This window comes from Pituophis catenifer, unplaced genomic scaffold (assembly GCF_029215685.1).
Source record: "Pituophis catenifer annectens isolate HBS135680 unplaced genomic scaffold, rPitCat1.0.hap2 SCAF_1, whole genome shotgun sequence".
NCBI lineage: Eukaryota > Metazoa > Chordata > Lepidosauria > Squamata > Colubridae > Pituophis > Pituophis catenifer.
Window position 1 is genome coordinate 133,050,331 of NW_027256881.1, and position 21,622 is coordinate 133,071,952.

The following is a 21,622-nucleotide window of genomic DNA, read 5'->3' on the forward strand; positions in this document are numbered from 1 at the left end:
GGAGAAGGCATCATGCGCTCGCCTGCCCGCCAGCTCCTCCGTCTCCTGCTCCAGGCTCTGGCGGCTTTCTGCAGCCGGCTGGTCCTCCTCTGTCTTTGGGGCCCGCTCCGCCGCAGAGTCTCCCCGAGCTCGGCTCCGGAGCCGGGCGCCGTTCCCCCGCCGGTGCCGCTCAGCGTCAACTACCACTTCACCCGCCAGTGCAACTACAAGTGCGGCTTCTGCTTTCACACCGCCAAGACTTCTTTCGTCCTGCCGCTGCAGGTGGCTAAGAGGGGGCTCCGATTGCTCAAAGAGGCGGGTAAGTGACCCTTTTTCCCTTGCCGGCTCCGGGAAGCTACGGAGGGCATGGGGTTGAACCAGTGGCGGAAGGGTTTTCTCGCTCTGGTCGCTGGGGATGGAGCGCAATAGACATTCGAAGTAGAGCGGATATGGGAGGCCACCAGATCGCCTCTAGGTTTGCTTCACGTTTCTGGGGTACCAAACTGCTCGATGAAAGTTTAAGATGCAACTTTTATTTTCCCAGCTTCTTCTTCTTCTTCTTCTTCTTCTTCTTCTTCTTCTTCTTCTTCTTCTTCTTCTTCTTCTTCTTCTTCTTCTTCTTCTCCTTCTCCTTCTCCTCCTCCTCCTCCTTCTCCTCCTTCTCCTTCTCCTTCTCTTCCTCCTTCTCTTCCTCCTCCTCCTCCTCCTCCTCCTTTTCTTGGCAAGGATGTTAATGCTGCCTTCTGAATATTTATTTAATATTCAGTGAATATTTGAATATGTATTTATTTATTAGATTTTTTTTTAAATCCTGTCTTTATTATTTTTGTAAATAACTCAAGGCGAGGAACTTATCCAATATACCCAAAGGTGCTTTTTTTCAAGAGGTAATGGGACTTTCTGGTTTTTCTTTGAAGATGTTTCGCTTCTCATCCAAGAAGCTTCTTCAGCTCTTACAGGATGGAGCTGAAGAAGCTTCTTGGATGAGAAGGGAAACGTTTTCAAAGAAAAACCAGAAAGTCCCGTTGCCTCTTGAAAAAGCACCTTTGGGACAACCATGACCTGGATGATGGAGAATCTCCATAGAGACACCTTTTCCACACTCCTATTTTCCACACAACAACTGGGTGAGGTAAGTTGGGCTGAGAAAGAGTGACTGGTCCAAAGTCACCCAATTGGCTTTCGTGCCTAAGGTGGGACTAGAATTCAGTCTCCCTGGTGATTGATTATGAATCAATTGGTTAATGAGGCCAGTTTAGTTTAGTTTAGTTTAGTTTATTGTCATTGCACATGGTACAACGAAATTAAATGCCATCTTCAGTGTACATTATAACTATAAACATAAAAACACAAACCTACATCCTTTACATTCTACATAATTGAAATTGAAAACCCAATATTGCACTATACCGTAGAATTCAGTATGGTTATTGCCCTGGTATAGAAGCTGTTTTTCAGCCTATTTGCCTTGTTTTTATTATCCTGTACCGTCTGCCAGATGGTAATCGTTCAAAAAAAGGGTGCCCAGGATGAGATGGATCTTTAAGAGTGTTTTGAACTTTCTTAAGGCAGCAGGAGCTATAAAGGTCTTCCAAATCAGGGAGAGGGCAACCAATAATTCTCTGGGCAGTAAAGTTAACCCTCTGGAGTGCTGTCTTATCTGCCACTGTGCAGTTGGCAAACCTTACACAGATGCAGTAAGTTAAAATACTCTCTATGGTGCAGCAGTAGAAGGCCACCACCAGTTAGCCATAATTCAGCTTTTAAAACCCTGGGGGTACATAACAATTCTGACAATGTAAGCCGTGTAAAATAAATGCCAAAATGCACGCATTTTACACCCTTGGCCCACAGCTCTGCTGCTGGCTTTGCAAGATTTCCTTGAGAATATTATAGAGGGCTATATGTGGGGACCAGTGCAGAGAGTCTCTTTTGAAATACTTACCTCACTGGATCAGTTTAATAAAGGACAGCGGCACCTTTTGCAGCAAAACAAAAGAGATTTTGCTTGCGCTATATTTATTAAATTTCAAAGTTTCACCAGGTCTTTTGTTGTATTAAATTAAGCTGGGCTGGGTATGACTGCTTCTGCATTTCACACAATTCTTAACAGGAAACATTACTTAACTATTAGACATCCAGATTTGATTTACTGTACTTAATAACTACAGAATTCTCATTAGTCCACCACTTAGCTGACCTTGGTTGATGTGAAAAATAAATAAATGAATCCCTAAGGATTGTTTTATAATTGGCAGGAGATCACCAGGATGTTTGGAAGCTGTAGGCTTCAATCAGGAAATAAGAAAGATCCCAGAAAAAAAGCAGTGGCAAACTCAGTCCACCCTACTTCACAGGATGGTTGTTGTAGGGAAAATTAGAACTAGGAGTATTAAGTATGTTTGATGCATCGAACTGATAAAAATATATATAAAAGTCAGGATGAAAAATATAGTAATAATAATGATCTCGGCGTCCAAACTCATTAGTGGAAATGATTCAAAAGTCCTAGCTAGGAAGACAAATGACAATGAGTCACGCCCTTCATCCACACAGCAAAGTTGACAGACTCTACTTACCAAGGAAAATAGATCAGTGTGGAAGGTTGTAAGTACACCAGACAGCTGAAGAAGGGGGGAAAAGCATTACCTGCAGAGGAGGATCTGAAGGAGAGTGAAGAAAATGCCCTGAAGCTAGTATTCCATGAAGCCTTACTAAGTACTGGAGAGACCAAACTGGCCTACAAGAAAGATCAAATGAAGAATAGAAAAGAGACATGGCAAGGGCAAGTATTACATGGCCAATACATAAAAAAGTAGCAGGCAAAGCAGATAAGAACAAGAATAGCAATAGCTAAGAGCAGGAAAATTGAAGAAAGAGAATGAGGAGCTTAATTCTGGCTGTACAAGGTCAAGCCTTAAGAACAAATGCATGCAAAACCGGAATTGAGAAGACAGCAACGAAGACGGCAAATGCTGCCTCTGCAAAGAAGCTGAAGAAACTGGACCACCTGGTAAGCTGTTGCAAGAAGATAGCATAGACTGACTACAAACAACAGCATGACAAAGTAGTGACAATAGTGTATTGGAAGATCTGCAAGAAATATCTTCATCTGCAAGCAAGAACTGGTGGGACCACAAAGTAGACATAATAGAAACTGAAAAGGCTGAAATGCTCTGGGAGTTTAGAATTCAAACTTACAAGCACCTGTCATACAACATTTTTGATAAGAAAAACAAGGTCTGGATAGTGACTTTGCAGTACATGAAGACACCAGAATAGAAGAAAAAGACCTGGAGAAAAATCACAAAATACAAAGATCTGGGAATAGAAATAGTATGACTGTGGCAAAAGAAAGCAAAGGTAGCACCAATAGGGTACAATCGGGTACAAAACAACTTGCTCCAGTTTAATTGCTCCAGCCATCAGAATTGACAAAATCACCATCAGTCAATTGTAAAAGGCAGCTTTACTTTGAGCAGCTTACATCCTGCAGTGATACAATGAACCACCATCAAACAACATCTGCCTATCCAGTGTCCTAGGGAAGGACTTGATAGATGGACAAAAATGCCAAACCAGTGTAAACATTGGGCTGAGTGTGACAAACCATAATAATGCCCTCCAAATTGTAATTAAGAAAAGTACCTGGAGAATGATCATATGACAGCCAATTTGATGTAGTGGTTAAGGCACCAGGATAGAAACTAGGAGATCATGAGTTGTAATCTCCACATGGGCACAAACTAGCTGGATGACCTGGGCCAGTCACTCCCACTCAGTCCTAGAAAGAAATAAATGTCAAACCACTTCTGGAAAACAATACCAAGAAAATAGCAGGAACTAGTCCAAGCAGTGCTAGAAGTCAATAATGATTTAAAGGCACACACACAAAAAAGAGCCCATATACCATTTTGGCTTGCATGCATATTTTAGGGCATGTCAAATTTTTTAACTTTCAATTTCCAAACATTAAGGGTGCTCAAAAGTTGTGACATGCCTTAAGGATTGTAAAGATATTTTGCTTACTTTAAAATAATTTAGATGTGCTTGGTAAGTAACTATATAAATATCATAACTTTTAAACATTTTGTTTGTTTCATTAGTAATGAGAAATTGACTGAAGGAAGTCTTTGCTTTTATTTATTCTCCATAACTACTGAAAATCGAGCTCCACATAATTTAATGGCTATTTTTGCATATACTTTGCACTTTTGATTCTTTGGAATTTTTAACAACTGTGATCTATTCAATTTTGTGTTTATGTTCCAGATTTTATTTATTTATTTATTTATTTATTTATTTATTTATTCCTTCCTTCCTTCCTTCCTTCCTTCCTTCCTTCCTTCCTTCCTTCCTTCCTTCCTTCCCTCCCTCCTTCCTTCCTTCCTTCCTTCCCATTGGGTATGGTGATATATTTGGGAGCCAGGAGACATCCATATAATTCAGGGAAAATGGATAGAATCCTTAAGACAGCAAGAGATCCACGAAATAAGTTCAGTGATGGGACACACACTTGGCATGCCAGTGGCTTCACCTCTAATGTCTGGGATCTTTTGGTTGGGTTGAGAAAATGCCTCATTTAAACTCTACAACATTGGTACTCAACCTGTGGTATGTGGAGCCCTGGGGGACCACGATGATGTCATAGGGGGTCCACAAAGTCTTGAAAAAAAGTTATGATTTAAATTTTGAGTTAAGTCTTGAGAGAGGTCCTTGGCCACGATTCATGGCCACAAAAGATATTTAAAGGGGTCCATGGTGAAGAAAACAGCATATTAATGATACTGAGCTATGTAAACCATCCAATTTGACATTCTGTGTATATGTGTAGGAGAAAAATAGTTTAGAAAACCTAGTGAATTTTTTTTATTATTATTGATAATTGTTCTTGCAGTAGGTGTACTGCTTGAATGTTCCTATCACTTTCTTGTTCTCTCTGGCACATTCCAGGTATGGAGAAAATAAACTTCTCAGGTGGTGAACCGTTTCTGCATGAGCGAGGCGATTTTGTCGGAAAGCTGGTCCAATTTTGCAAGGAGGAGCTAAAGTTGCCGAGTGTTAGCATTGTGACCAATGGCAGTATGGTTAAGGAAAGATGGTTCAAATATTATGGTAAGAAAAATTATAATCAGCTCTTCTAGATTATATAATAGCAATAGCGCTCAGACTTGTATACTTCTTCATAGTCCTTTACAGCCCTCTCTAAGCAGTTTACAAAGTCAGCATATTGCCCCCAACAATCTGGGTCCTTATTTACAGACCTCAGAAGGATGGAAGGCCAAGTCAACCTTGAGCCTGATGAGATTCAAACTGCCAAATTGCAGGCAGCTGGCAGGCAGCAGAAGTAGTCTGCAGTTCTGCATTCTAACCACTGGGCCACCACAGCTCATAATATATCTGTTGTGCTGATTAATTGGACGAAAGAATAAAAGGAATGTAACCATCAAAAAGAGAATAGTCTTGGCTATCCAAAACCTCATAAAATAGTAAGAAACAACCTTCTTTATTCATCCATCCCCTTGTATATATGGTAGAAGAGTATGTTACGTGCAAAAGGCAGGTATCAGTGGGCTTGGTAAAATCTAAAGAATTAATGAGAATGTTTTTTAAAAAAATTACAACAACAAGGATATTCCCAAACCAAACCAATTTAATGAGCAAAGAGATTTCTCTGACTGTCTGATGTGAAAAAGAGGATGAAACATTGAATGGGAATATCCTGGTAGGAGCACTGGCTGGCAAAATGCCAGTGGCTGGCATTTTGTTCTGGTACGCTCTGGTTCCAATAAAATGCTCTGGGTTGGACTTGGCAGCAGAACAAAAATATTTCCAGTTGGGGAGGTAAAATGATCATTTTAGTTTTTGAAATTTGTCCACCCCTAGAAAAATCAATAACAAAATAAGGCTCCTAAAATAGTTGCTTTTCGCCTGTTTTCGTTCTTTGCCTCAAACTGCTTAGTGTACAGTGCTTAATATAAATGTTATCACTAGCAATATGGGGGAAAAATAATAGCTCAGAGATAGAATATTTGTTTCGTATTTAAGAGAACTCAGGTTAGGTCAGCCAAAAAAAGCAGCTTCTTATCCTTGGAAAATCTGAGGTTTCAAAATTGGGAGAGCTGCTTTCAGTTACTAGAATCAATATTGTACTGAGCTTAATAGACAGTGGTGGGATTCAAATAATTTAACAACCGATTCTCTGCCCTAATGACTGGCTGGGTGGGTGTGGCCAGGGGGTATAACAGGCAGCACTCTGCCTCCTGCATACCCCTGGGAGCAAAAACAGCCCGGGGGGGGCACATCACACCCCCTGTGCCCCGTTTTGGGCCTAGTAGGCCTCCCTGCAGCCTCCTGGGAGCAAAAAGGGACCGTGGGGGGGACCACGGTTCATCCCCCCTCGCACCCTGTTTTGAGCCTAGGCTTCCCTGCAGCCTCCTGGCAGCAAAAATGGGCTGCGGGGGGGGGGGGGCGGACATGTGGAGACTTCTAGAAGGGGAGGGAAGGGGCCGGCCAGCAATTTAAAACCGGTTTGGCCAAAGTGGTGCGAACCAGTTGAATCCCACCACTGTTAATAGACTAATTGTATGTCTTGGAATTAGGCAGCTTCCAATGAAATTTCTAAAAGTTTGTTTGTTTGTTTGTTTATTAATTACTCACTACTTTCACAATGACATGGACTATCAGGAAGCACCACATGGCCGGTTTCGTTCTGTTAAGAAATTGGCAGACGTTACTAGCCAGAAATTATTGGGGATCAAACCCTCTACTAAAATCTGAACTCTCAGACCGTGGCACTTTAGATGATTATATTTAAGGCATTAGATTTGAGGACCTGTTCATATCCTGGTGTATATCACTTGCAAGGAGAGGGTATGTATAGAAGTTCTCAGAATGATCTTGTTGTTGTTAGTCACGAAGTCGTGTCCAACTCATTGCAACCCCATGGACAATGTTCCTCTAGGCCTTCCTGTCCTCTACCATCCTCTGGAGTCCATTTAAGCTCCCGCCTACTGCTTCAGTGACTCCATCCAGCCACCTCGTTCTCTGCCATCCCCTTCTTCTTTTGCCCTCAATCTTTCCCAGCATTAGGCTCTTCTCCCTTCCTTCTCATTAGGTGGCCAAAGTATTTGAGTTTCATCTTCAGGACCTGGCCTTCTAAAGAGCAGTCAGGGTTGATCTCCTCTAGGACTGACCGGTTTGATCACCTTGCAGTCCAAGGGACTCGCAGGAGTCTTCTCCAGCACCATAGTTCAAAGGCCTCAATTCTTTGGCGCTCAGCCTTCCTTATGGTCCAACTTTCACAGCCATACATTGCAACTGGGAAAACCATAGCCTTGACTTTACGCACTTTTGTTTGTCTCTGCTTTTTAGTATGCTGTCTAGATTTGCCATAGCTTTCCTCCCCAGGAGCAAGCGTCTTTTAATTTTTTGGCTGTGAATGATATACTACCCTCTAATGTGGTGGTGGCAGAAATCATTTAAAATTATATACAGGAGGGCATGACATAATGTCACATCTGTATCTCTCTGTTCTGAGAATTTTATGCTTATACCATTCTGAGGCCTTCACTTGGTTCGCACAAGGTTTTCACAGCATGTTCAGCCTTGAATTATGATTTCTAGCCACTGCTGGATTCACATAACAGACTGAATCTAACCAGTGGTGGGATTCAAGTAATTTAACAACCGGTTCTCTGCCCTAATGATTTCCTCCAACAACCAGTTTGCCAAACTCCTCAGAAAGTTAACAGCCGGTTCTCCCGAAGTGGTGTGAACTGGCTGAATCCCACCACTGAATCTAACCCAACAAATGTTGTTTTATAATTTCTTCCCTTTAGTATTTTAACAGTGGTTACTCTGAAGATTTTTGGGTTTACCATCAACAGGTATATTTTAGCTTCCATCTTACAAATCTTTATGTGCTTCATTTTGGTTTCCATATTCTAAAGACAGTTTATTTTACTGACATATAAATAACAAAATATTAAAGCACCTGTTTGTAAAAGGGTAATTTCAAATAAATAATGTTAGTATTTCTGGTCCCCTTGACACCTGAAGTGGTAAAAGAGGATGTAAAGAAGAAGAGTTTTAATTGTTATGTAATTCTCAGTAAGCCAGCAGTTTAAACATGGCATATTACATTATGGTTATGTTTATAATCAAAGTAATGGTTATTCACCTAGAACTTGATAAATTTAGATGACAATTGGCTGATGATATTAAACACTAGTGAACTCTTTCTGCTTTAGGGGAATATCTAGATATTCTTGCTGTATCTTGTGATAGCTTCAATGAAGAAGTCAATGTTTTAATTGGCCGTGGGCAAGGAAAGAAAAATCATGTTGAAAATCTTGAAAAACTGAAGATGTGGTGCCAAAAATACAATGTTGCTTTCAAGATAAATTCTGTGATCAATCATTTCAATGTAGAAGAAGACATGAATGAGAAGATCAAAGCTCTAAATCCTGTCCGCTGGAAGGTAAGAGCAGAAAATAGACGGCATAACTTTTAGTATTGTAAAGTGGGAAATATTAGCTATAATGGGTAGGACCCCTAAAATATTTTTAAAACAAAGAAAACAACTCTTTCATATTCTAAAAAAAAAGCTGTCCATTTGTGTGTGTGTCGCATGGACCTGGTTCATTTTTTGCCATTATCATCTCCATTGCTTTTCTGACCTCTTGGAAAAGTTAACTTCAGTCCCTTAAAGGAATCTGGACTTGATGCAAAGAAATATAATTTATATTAAAGGATTTGGAATCCAGCAGTTTCTTCAAAAGAACCTAAGGACAGACGTGTGGATATATATGTAGACACATCCAAGGATTCATTTTTTTATCACTCCCAGCATTCTTCATTTTACTTTCAGGTTTATAATTTGGCCTGATGAAGGAAATAATTTTATGGTACTATTGCTAAAGTATTAAGAATCAGAATCTGTTGTAGATCACTTGGGAATTTACTGCTAGACATCAATTTACTGCCAATCAACTTTAATTGCTACAACTTAGGTTAATATTAACCATTATCAAAACTATAGTGATGGTGTTGATCTATGATATATTGACTCTTACAGTCTGCAGAGTCCTAAAGTAAGAAACTTTTAACTATTTAGCATTTAAAGGTTATTTGCCTGTGGCATTTTGGCAAAGGATGTTTAGAAATCCCCATTCATGTTGTATATACCACAATGTCTTCAGCATCCATTAGATGGCAGTAAGTTAGTTGACTATAAGGATCTGCATCTTTTGAAAACCGTTTGTTTCATCCTTTGCGGAACATATATGGGCATATTTACTTATTCCAAATATAACATGTTATTTGTCTATCCTTTTCTTTTCTGATCTATATTGTCACCAAAATGGAGTTCTACCTGAAACTCAAAATTGTAAATGTTTTTTTTACACCTGCACTTCCTAATATAAATCTCTGATCTCAATAGTCATCTCAGAGGGGACTGTAACAGCTGACCACTCTATGAAACAGGATGGTCACTCAAATTAGCTTTGCTTGTGGCTAATATAATTATTGCTACAGTATTTGATAACTTTAATTTGAATATTTGATTAAGCGGAAAGATGAGCCCTACATCGGGGTTGTACAGAAAATTGTAAATATTAAAAATAGGATGTTTCGTGTAAGATGGGCACTGTACCAAAGTTGTTTCAAGCTGTTTCATGTTTCCAAAGTACTCAAAAGAGCTGATCCAGACTCAGAACAGTGTTCTTGCACAGATGCAAGATATTTTGAATTTGGAACAATTATGTTTTGAGTTCAATTCAGAACAATTCAAGTCTTAAGCATTTTGCACACCAACACATACTTACATAGAACCTGATAATATGGCGATATAAAAATAATGGAGTCACTCTATGAGGAAGATGGGGGTGGGTATCAAAATATGGTTAATAAACAAACTAATATGCTATGGTAACATTTTCCTTCGTTTTCAAGGAGATAAGTACGATTGAGCAAAATAAGAGCACTCCAGGTCCCTAATTTAGTTAAACATTGTTATCTATCAAGGACCTAGGAAGGACATCCTCTCTGACCTGGACCCCACTCTCAGGAGCAGCATCCACCTCCTCAGAAATCAGCCCAGCTCTCATCTTGCAGCTGTTCCTCAAATCCAGAAAGACTCTGCTCCTAGATTTGGCCTTAGGATGGCTGTGGAGATTGTTGGTTTTCTTTTGATGTGCTGGGTTGTTGGTTTAGATGCATTTGTCTTCCTTCTTTCATTGTATTGTTTTTTACTGCTGAGATGTAAGCCAAATACCACACCCACTCTAAATGGCTGGTTGAGCGATCAACTATAATAATGATGATGATGCTGTTAGACTCAGATGATAAGTTAATAATTCTTAGGTTAACTAATCTAGTGTTTCTCAACCTTGACAACTTTAAGATGGGTGGACTTCAACTCCCAGAATTCCCCAGCTAGCATTGTGGAAGTTAAAGTCCACACATTTTAAAGTTGCCAAGATTGAGAAACATTGCTCTAACCAATAATTCTTGGTTAGACTTAATAGTTTTCACCACTCTTCTTTAATAATTTTATTAAGTTTATTGAGATATAAAATACAAAAGAAAATGAAAATAAAAAATGAGGAGGGAAAAGGGAAGAGGAAGATGTGTAGGTTAAAGACAGAAAATGAACTGAAAGCATTGACTCCTGATTCTTTTTAGCACAGTAGACTAAAATACTAACATTTCAGCCTCAACTTTTTATTTTTACATACTTAATATGCATTAGCCATTTATATAACAGCAAACTTATCTAATCAGCAAAACTCAGAATCAAAGTTGTATTTTCTTCCACCTCAAGCACAAAATCCAGAAGCTGAAATTTTTACCAGTCTTTGATTATGGATATAATTGCACATCTGGTTTATAGAATTATAAAAGCTTTCATTGAATTTTCTTGGTAGTATTGTTCTATTGCACAGTAATTGTAACCAGCAAGAGTTCTCTCTTAATCATACACTTGATGCTTTCTAGATATTTCAGTGCTTGCTCATCGAAGGAGAAAATACAGGGGAAGAATCTCTGAGAGAAGCTGAAAGATTCATCATCAACGATGAAGATTTTGAACGATTTGTGCACCGTCATAAAGATCTCCCATGCTTAGTCCCTGAATCTAATCAAAAGGTAATCATGCTGATTGTTCATACACTTTGAAAGCAATATATTTATTGTTTGGCATTAGAAGTCCTAATGCTGATGGCAAAATGCAATTATCCAAGTTCTTTTTTCTTTTGGTACAAGAAAGCTTTTTTTAATGGGGATTTGTTAGAATGCTTGCAGTTTATATTCGCTTAGCATTTTGGATCTGTATTGTTGGGAGTCTAGATGCCCAGTGTTATACCAAGGGGAATTGCTGCACATTTCTTATTAACACTGTTGCAAGCAATTGCATCAGAAATTAACAGTCATGGCACTGGTCCACTATAATAATGAGATGAATAAAACTCCATTATTACTGTACCACGATACCGTAATAATATTCTAATGCATCACATAACTGTTGATCGTGAATAGCCTCAATAGGGACATTCATGAGGAAAAATTTAGATTTTGCAAAACCACAAATTAACGTTGGATTCAACAGAAGTTTAACTTTTCTAGGATCTGTTTGTTTCATTTAGACTTATTAAAGGAATGAAGACAACTCTTTCCCCATCCTTTGATTCCCCCTCCCCTACTTTGGATTATATTTTTAAAAATCATTTGTTCTTTTATAACTCAGTAGTTCAAATGGAGGAAGCACAGTATTAGGTATGTTTGCTACCTTGAGTTGTTTATTATACAGTTAGTCCTTGATTATGACTGGTTACTTAATGTCTGTTTGAAGTTATAATGTACCCAAAAAAGTACTTTCAACCTTGATTCAAAGTTTTGATTACTGTCCCTTCCCCCCACAGATCACAGTCAAAGGGCCCTTATTTATGGCCGCATCCTACAGTCAGATGACTGGAAATTATGGCCTTTTTTTTTTTTTTTTGCTTTAATTTATATGCCTTGGTGGCACAGCGGACTAAACTGCTGTTAAAGTAGCACTTAGCTGCCAGCTGCCTGCAATTACTGCGAGTTCAATTCTCACCAGGCTCAAGGTTGACTCAGCCTTCCATCCTTCCGAGGTAGGTAAAATGAGGACCCGGTTTGTGGGGGCAATAAGTTGACTTTGTATAAAAAAAATAGAACACCGCTTAAGGGGGGCCAAAAAGCCCTACTAAGCAGGCATATACAAAAGTATGAAGGCTATTGCTTAACGCATTGTAAGCCGCCCTGAGTCTCTGGAGAAGGGCGGCATATAAATCGAACAGATAGATAGATAGATAGATAGATAGATAGATAGATAGATAGATAGATAGATAGATATGCTGCCCTTCTCCGTAGACTCAGGGCAGCTTACAATGTGCTAAGCAATAGCCTTCATACTTTTGTATATTTTATACAAAGTCATCTTATTGCCCCCACAATCTGAGTCCTCATTTCACCTACATTTGAAAGGATGGAAGGCTGAGTCAACCTTGAGCCTGGTGAGATTTGAATTTGCAGTAATTGCAAGCAGCAGATGTTAATAACAGTGCTTTAGTCCACTGTACTACAGGCTCTTCTCTTTTTTGCCAGAAACCAGCATTTACTGGTACTTCCAATTTCCAGGAAAAAATTCACTTAATGGCTTAACGAAAAAATTTCCCATAAAATCACCTCAGTCACAGTATAACCTGCTTAATTACAACTGTAATACTGCATTCTAACCACTTCACCACCACGGCTCTATTTGGATTTTGATAGGGAGGATTTTTAGGTCCCGAGTGTGGATCTCCTTCCCACCCGGGACTCTCTGTTCTTTACCTTGGACTCTGTATACTTAATGACCCAGGCTCTCACTAAATGATCACAGTTGGATGCACAAGGATGGAGTCATTGATGAAGCAGTTGTATGATCTCTTATTTAATGACAGCTTTACTTGATGACCAAGACTCTGAGCTCAACTGTGGTCATAAATTAAGAATACCTATACTCCAGGGGTTCTAAATTTTTTTACTACCGGTTCTGTGTGCATGGCTTATTTTGTGGGTGTGGTTTGGTGGGGGGGTAATGTGACTGGGTGGGCATGGCCAACTTTTTCTTTTTTTTTAAGTTTTAAAAGCACTTTTTCTACAGCCTTAAGAGGTTGCAGAAAAAAATGCTTTGAAAAGCCTCTGCCGATCAGGCAACTCAGCTGGGATCGTCAGAGGCTTTTCAACGCACTTTTTTACCATCTCTTCGGCCGAAGAGGTTGCAGAAAACAATGCTCTGAAAAGCCTCTGACGATCCCAGCTGAGCCATGGGATCATCAGAGGCTTTTTTTTTTTTTTTACTTTTAAAAGCATTTTTTCAGCCAAAGAGGTTGTAGAAAAAATGCTTTAAAAATAAAAGTTAAAAAAAAAAAGCCTCTGATGAGGTGGGCGGGGTAAGTGAGCGGCGACAGGGCTGGGGACTGGTTTGGGGGTGTGGCCAGCCAATGTTATTACCGGTTCTCGGAACTACTACAAATTTTTACTACTGGTTCTTGCGAATCAGTGCAAACCGGGAGCAACCCACCACTGCTATACTCCTTCCAAAGCTCTACACTCTTCTTTTTATATGTGAATAATTTCATGTTTAAATGTTGAGTTTTGCCGTGTTCTTTTTTTTTTATTGAAAAGTTTTACAGAAAAAAAAAAGATTTTTCCCCCCAATATCCCACCCTCCCCCCAGACTTCCCTGAGCAAAATACAAGGTGTTTCAGTTAACAATCATAAGCTAAATTAACCTATCTATCCTTACCCCCTGAAACCTTAACTCCACTATAGATAACATAATACTTCTAATACTTAACATTCATTCATAAGCTATTTGATATTTTCGTGTCTGATACTTATTTTGAATATAATAAATCCATCTTCTCCATTCCAATACGTATCTTTCTTGTGTATAGTCCTTCAAATATGCTGAAATTTTCGCCATTTCTGCTAAATTCGTTACTTTCAGTGTCCACTCTTCAATAGTAGGCAAAGAGTCCTTCTTCCAGTATTGCGCTACCAACAGCCTAGCTGCTGATATTAAGTTCAAGATCAGTTTAGTCTCTAATACTGTACAATCCGTCGTTATACCCAATAGAAACAATTGAGGAGTAAATTTCAACCTTTTTTTCAGAATATTCTGCATCACCCACCAAATTTTTATCCAAAATGTCTTGATTTTCTTACAAGTCCACCATATATGGTAATAAGTTGCATCATCACATTCACATCTCCAACATTTAGCTTGCAAATTTGAGTACATACATGATAATTTTTTAGGATCTAAGTGCCATCTATAAAACATTTTATAAAAATTCTGTCTCAAATTTTGTGCTTGCGTAAATTTAACATTTCTAACCCAAATCTTTTCCCATGTTTCCATCATCACTGGTTCCTGAAAGTTTTGTGCCCATTTTATCATACAATCCTTAACCAATTCCATTTCTGAATCTATTTCCAATAAAGCGTTATACAACCTTTTAATATGCATCTGACTTTGATCTCTAATCTGTTTTACCAGGTTTTCCTCATTTTGCATGACACCAATTTTTTGATCTTCCCTCCATCTAGCTTGAAGCTGACCATACTGAAACCAAGTATAAATTATCCCTTCTTCTTTTAATACATCTAAAGATTTCAATTGCAGCTTACCCCTTTCCATAAAAAGAAGCTCTTTATAAGTAATCACCTTTTTTGTTCTATACTTATATTTTCTATTGCATGTCTGGGATTTGCCCATATAGGTATCTTATAATTTAGCTTATATTGATACTTTTTCCAAACCCTCGGCAACGTATTTCTAATTATATGATTCTTAAACACTTTATCCACTTTTTTTTCATATAACAAATAAGCATGCCGTGTTCTTTTTTGAGGAACTTGCTTAAATTATCAGAATTCTATGGCTATCTTTCCTGGAAATATAGTAGTTATAAGTGTTGGAAATCATAGCACAAAATGATTTTACGTCACATCAAATTTCCATGATAGACTCTCTGCTAATTTAATTTCATTCTCTAGGCACAGGTAGCTTTTAATTTGCACATTATATTAAGGACTATTTTGAAACAATAGCTCAAAATTAAAAAAAAACACTGTAAGCTATATGAAGCACATACAGGTAGTCCTCGACTTACAACAGTTTATTTAGTGACCATTAAAAGTTACAACAGCACTAGAAAAAAGTGACTTATGACCGTTTTTCACAGTTACGACCTTTGCAGCATCCCCATGATCATGTGATCAAAATTCAGATGCTTGGCAACTGGTTCACACTTATGACGGTTGCTGTATCCCAAGGTCATGAGATCACCTTTTGCGATCTTCTGACAAGCAAAGCCAATGGGGAGGCCAGATTCACTTAACAACCGGGTTACTAATTTATCAACTGCGGTGTTTCACTTAACAACTGGCAAGAAAGGTCATAAAATGGGGTAAACTCACTTAACAAATATCTCACCAACAGAAATTTTGGGCTCAATTGTAGTCATAAGTTGAGGACTGCCTGTAAAAGAGCCCTTGTGGCACAGCAGACTAAAGCACTGTTATTAACATCAGCTGCCTGCAATTACTGCAAGTTCAAATCTCACCAGGCTCAAGGTTGACTCAGCCTTCCATCCTTTCTAAGGTAGGTAAAATGAGGACCCGGATTGTGGGGGCAATAAGCTGACTTTGTATAAATATACAAAAGTATGAAGGCTATTGCTTAATGCATTGTAAGCCACCCTGAGTCTCCGGAGAAGGGCGGCATATAAATCAAATTTAAAAAAAAAATGAAATCTGCTATTGTTTTTTAATTTATGCATTAGATTTTTATCCCATGTTTATTACTTTACAAATAATGCAAGACAGCAAACACATCCTACACACCATTCTCCTCCTATTTTCTCTCCAACAACAACCCTGTGTGGTAGGTTGGGCTAGGAGAGAGTGACTGGCCCAAAGTCATCCAGCCTCACTCTCTAAATATATAATTATACATTATGGTAAATTAAAGTTGCTGCTTTCCCATCTTTTCACAGATGAGAGATTCCTACTTAATTCTGGATGAATATGTAAGTAATTTTGTTTGTCATTTTATTTGCTCTATATTTTGAAAATATTTTTCCTGTTTCTGGAATCAAGAGCTTTTACTTCAGTCCTTGCCATAGGGGGATCACAACTTATACTTCTTGGAAGTAAAATCCCCTGAAATCAACGAAGCATATTGCAGTTTAGTATTATAAACAGAACTAATAAAATATTAGTAAGTAAGTAAGCTTTTTATTGCGGTCAGAGACCAAATTAAAATACACATAGAAAGGGAGTATATTTTACAAATATAGATAGATCATGTGACAGTACACCATCTACTGCCTCAGGTACAATCTGTACTATCAATACTAGTGATTCTCTGCCGTAGGGGTTACCCGTCTCTTCCCCCGTTTTTTTTCAGCCACTATATTAGTTTTCAGGTATAAGTCTCCCTTATACTGCGAAAGCCTGATTTGGCGGACCATAGAGCCACAGATTTTGGATACAACAGATGAAAATTTCCATTGTGTTTACATCATTTTATATCACTTGGGCAAAGTCGTAAATGTGATGCAATAATGTCATTTACATCACTTGTATGATAGTGTTGCTGCGAATAATGTATTCTTTCAATAAAGGAGAAAATGTGTGGCTCAGGATTGAAATGTGGAGTCCTTAGTGCTCTCTGAACTTTGTTGTTTTCCTGTAGACATTTCATTACCCAAGCTATAATATCATCAGTGCTAGACTAGCACTGATGATGTTACCTAGTTTGGTAATGAAATATCTGCAAGAAAACAACCAAGCTCAGAGAGTACCAAGGACCCCTCAATATATTATTTAATTTAAAATAGATTCATGAACTAATGGACTCTTTTCCTACCCCCCTCCCATGTTCATTAAATAAAAAAACCTGTATGTGTTTATTTAATAGTGAGTCCATTGCATTGGAATAAAAGTGCATTCTGTAGTTTTTACAAAAGTAGAGCAGTGCACATATCTGCAGTACAACTGAGCATTTTATGCACATACTTAAAACTCAGGCACTTTGAGATGTTGAGAAAAGGGAAAGAGGGAAACATTTTTGACAATTGGTACACTATCGAGATACTGCATATATAAGCATTTCTCTGAGTCCTTTGGTGGCCATTTTTAATTTCTGGTTACAGGCAACTGCTAGATTGAAGCACATTTTGAAGCTCGAATAAATTCATTTCTTTCTACAACTCTGGAATATACATTGATTCAGCCTAATTCCCCTGCTTTGGTGGGAGACTATACCTCCAGATGAAACTCTTCTTTTAATGATTTCTGCAGTTTGTCTCGAGATCAAGATTTGTGCGGTCAATATCTTGACTTGAGATATTAGTTTTTGCCAAGACCAACTTGATTGATACCTACAAATATATGTATTTTAGCCTGGGAAACTATAGACTCTTCTAAATTTCAGTATAAAAGGTTTCTGGAAAGACTTTTCAGACAATTTGGCCTATGTTGTGTTTTTGTTGTTTTGTTTCTATTCTTCAACAAACAACTGTTCACTCATTGTAATGAAATTACAATGAAATTACGATGGCACTGAATGAAGGGAATTATGATCTGTTACTTGTGAAATCTTTACACATGAGCTAAAAACAAATACATTATGGTTTTTTGTACCATTCAGAGCCTTAAATATTAATAACATTCCCATGTATATAATTACGTGAAGTCATTTGCAGGATTGGAATTAGGCACTAACTTCAAGCGATTTGATGGTTTGGTAGAACAATTGTACACAGATGTTAATTCTCTTATGCTATAATTATTTTCTTTGTGTTTTTCCCAGATGCGTTTTCTCAACTGTGTCAATGGCCGAAAAGAGCCTTCTCGGTCAATCCTGGATGTAGGGGTAAAAAATGCTATACAATGCAGTGGCTTTGATGAAAATATGTTTTTCAAGCGAGGTGGCAAATATGTCTGGAGCAAAGCAGATATGGCACTGCAGTGGTGATCCAACTTGTTATTTGCTGGAAACGTCTGCAAGCACAAACTGTACTCATTTTACTCTCCTCTTCGGAGAAAGATGCTCAATGTTTTTTTTTTCTTTTTAGAAAGAAACTGTCCTGCATTCTAGCTACCATAGTAGTGGATGCTGCTATGTCAACGTTGCTTTTATGCAAAAAAAAAAAAAAAAAAAGTAATGTTTTGTTCACAAACAATGAATTGTACCAGCAGAGAACATGTTGACTTTAGAAAGACACTTGTCCAATAGTCAAACATGGAATACTGGGAAACAAGACATTTGCTGCTGCCATGTTGTAGGATTGCAGAGATGAATTTTAAAATATTTAATGCCAGTAGGATGCTTCTATATAAAAGGAAAAAAAAGATTGTAATTGTCTTTTTTCAACACACGAATGCATCAATACCAACTTACATGTGTAAGGTCAGGATAATTAAATTTAAGATTTTGGGACAAATTACCAGCAAACAGAAGGTATAGCAGAACTCTTAAGTTGCCATGGTTATCACAAGTGCATTACTGAAAATAAAATCAATGCAATTTTCAAACTGAGTTGGCAATTTTCAGGTGACCCAAAGCTGCCTTTAATGTTTTCCTAGAAAGCATAAGAGTAGGAACATAAAATAAAGGCCAATGTGAGTAGGGCTACCTGGGGTCAGTATCATTTGCATTTTTCTAAGTTACTTTTGTTTGTGGGTGTGGCATGTGAGCTTGGTTTGCAATACTGCAGAAAGCCAATTTTAGACCTTTTCTGTGTTTCTTACCTCAAAATACCATGTAAAAATGTAGCACTTCGTTTGCAAATTCTGGAAGTGAAATAAGAGGGTTCCAAGGGCTCCTGATTTCCACTCCTATCATTTTTTAAAAGAATTTACTTATGACTAATGATGGCCAATACATCTTTGGAATAATCTGCAAAAAATAAAAGAAGATATGTTTTATTTTGTGATATGGTTCCTATTGTTTTTATTGTATATATATATATGTGTGTGTGTGTGTGTGTGTGTGCGTGTGTGTATTGCTGTTTTCATATTGTTTTTAACTCTTTGTGAGCTCCTGAGAATCATGCATGGAGACAAGTAGCTACTGTATATAAATTCAATAAACATTCTTTTAAAAGTATGTCATATGAGTAATTTTTCCTGCAAACTCATTCATTTGTTCACTCATTCATTCATTCTAACTGATTTATTCATCCAGTCTATATTCATAGGTTGTTGGGGTTTTTTTTGGCAGGATGCTAGAATTCAACTAATCAATTCATTGATAATAAAGAAGTTCATTTCTAACACAGGTTTAAAATCTGCTTCTTGCTTGCTTATCCCCATACTGCTGCTTTTGTGGAGACATTTCTGTTGCTATGCGGAATGCTGCTTTGGCTATTAAAGGGGATGGTGCAGGGATGAAATCCAGCAGGTTCTGACAGGTTCTGGAGAACCGGTAGCGGAAATTTTGAGCAGTTCGGAGAACCGGCAAATACCACCTCTGGCTGGCCCCCGAGTAGGGTGGGAATGGAGATTTTACAATATCCTTCCCCCAGGAGTGGGGAGGGAATGGGGATTTTGCAGTATCCTTCCTCTGCCACGCCCACCAAGCCACGCCCACAGAACCGGTAGTAAAAAAAATGGATTTCACTACTGGGATGGTGTCTCTTACCTGCATCAAATGTCTCCTTCAGATCTATATGAGGGACCCCACCCTTCCAGGGTTGATTTGGGCGCCATCACTGAAAGAAGGAATCCTTTCTAGTTCCAGCTGCTGTGCATTAGCATAGGATACATCCTCCACCACCAAAAAAGAAAAAAAAAGTAATTAAAAAAAAGCAATTTCCTATCATTTTCTTGTCTGATCTAAGAAAATTACACAGGGTTGGACTGATTAGAACTTGGATGGGAGATGAACAGGAAAGGCCAGAACTTCAGTCTAGACAGAAAAGTCAACAAAATTCCTAGTAAAATGCAGTCCTGGCAATGGTAAACGAGTTCCATTTTTTGCAGGGAAAAAAAAAGCTATATGCATGTCACCAAAAATCGAACTTGACTGAAGAGAGCATTCATATTTATTCTTACTTTGCATTCTGGGATGGATTTTACATTATTTTCAAAGTTAGCAGACAGTAATAGTAAAATTTGACAATTCCAGTTTACCCTATTCCCCCAATTATAGTGATTGCAACATTTATTTACCAGTGATAATATATACCAATAATGTTTACTGGTAAGCTGACATCCCTGCTGAACAAAAATACTTCAATCTTTTATAGGAATTTATAATGTAATGTTTTGTATGTGCCTTGTGAGTTGGTGTTGATTCCTAGCAACTGCTACTCCACAGTTTTCTTGGCAAGATTTTCAGAAATGGTTTGCCCTTGTCTGCTTCCCAGGGCTGACGCAAGAGTGACTGGCTCAAAATCACCCAGACAGCTTTCATGCCTAAGCAGGACTAGAACTCACAGTCTCCTGATGTTTTAACCTCTGCATCAAACTTACATATTTTTTACATATTTTTTGGTCAAGTTAAATGTTTGATCTCTATTTGGAAGAGGGGAAAAGACTTATTTATATTGATTTATATTGTTATAAATGTGGTCTATCAATTTAATATTTAGCCTCACAGTGGGAAAAGGGTCCCATTTCAGAAATGAAGCAATATGCCCTAGACGCTAAAGTATTTGGACTTGTACTATTATTAGATAATTATTTCACCTGTCTTTATATATAACCGCAGGCAGCAAACATACCTAATTCTCCTTCCTTCTATTGTTCCCACAACCTATGATGTGGATTGGACTGAGAGAGTGACTGGCCCAAATCCCTCAGGTGACTTTCTTGCCTAAGGCAGGACTAGAACTCACAGTCTCCTGTTTTCTAGGCCAGCACCTTAACCACAACTCCGAATTGGCTCTCTTATCCCTTTTCTTTATGTTCACAGGTATGGCTGACAACCCTTCACATCTATCTTTAACAATTTTGGCTGCTGTATTAACAAACCTTTTGCCTATTAGAGAGTAAAGAGAGGACTAAAGAGATCATTGTTGGTTTCAGAAAAGGCAGGCACAGCCACACACCTGTGTGTATTAATGATTCCCCTATGGAGGTGGTTAGCAGCCTCATGTTTCTGGGTGTGCAGCTAACAAGTAGGCTAGCTTGGTCACTCAAAAGTGAGATACTGGTGAAGCGGGCACAACAGTGCCTGCATTTTTTGCATCGCATGAGAAGAGTACATCTTCCTTTCCTGTTCCTCTATAGAGGGACAATCAAGAGCATCCTGTCATATTGCATTACTGTCTGGTTTGGAAGCATTACAAAGAGTGGCGAAGATGGCAGAAAAGATGATTGGTAGTTTACTTCTTTCTATCTAGAACATAGCATATAAGTGATGCTTGAGCAGGCTCCACAGGGATGGTTAACCTTTTCAGAGCCGAGTACCAAAACTGGAGCTTGTGCACACGCGCTGGAGTGCCAGAACCCGGAAGAGACCAGCTGGCTGGTGGGCATGTGTGCGGTGGCCAGCTGCTCTTCCAGGTTTCATTGCATGCATGCGCGCCAGACAGCTGGTCCATTGTGCAAG

At 38.5% G+C, this 21,622-nt stretch overlaps 1 protein-coding gene across 1 annotated transcript; it reads left to right on the top strand.

Annotated features, from left to right (window-relative positions):
• On the top strand, positions 1-19,174 carry RSAD2 (radical S-adenosyl methionine domain containing 2). Its single transcript, XM_070955241.1, has 6 exons — positions 1-298; positions 4,933-5,094; positions 8,232-8,461; positions 10,981-11,130; positions 16,056-16,088; positions 17,876-19,174. Exons 1-6 carry the CDS (start codon positions 13-15, stop codon positions 18,038-18,040), a joined length of 1,026 nt encoding a protein of 341 aa, XP_070811342.1. The 5' UTR covers positions 1-12; the 3' UTR covers positions 18,041-19,174.
• Positions 19,175-21,622: the final 2,448 nt, after the last annotated feature.

Excerpts from the sequence above, each read along its gene's own strand:
- RSAD2 (XM_070955241.1), top strand. The coding sequence starts at position 13 with ATGCGCTCGCCTGCCCGCCAGCTCCTCCGTCTCCTGCTCCAGGCTCTG. Across the intron at positions 11,131-16,055 it reads TCCCTGAATCTAATCAAAAG|ATGAGAGATTCCTACTTAAT; the intron begins GTAATCATGCTG and ends ATCTTTTCACAG. Across the intron at positions 16,089-17,875 it reads ACTTAATTCTGGATGAATAT|ATGCGTTTTCTCAACTGTGT; the intron begins GTAAGTAATTTT and ends TGTTTTTCCCAG.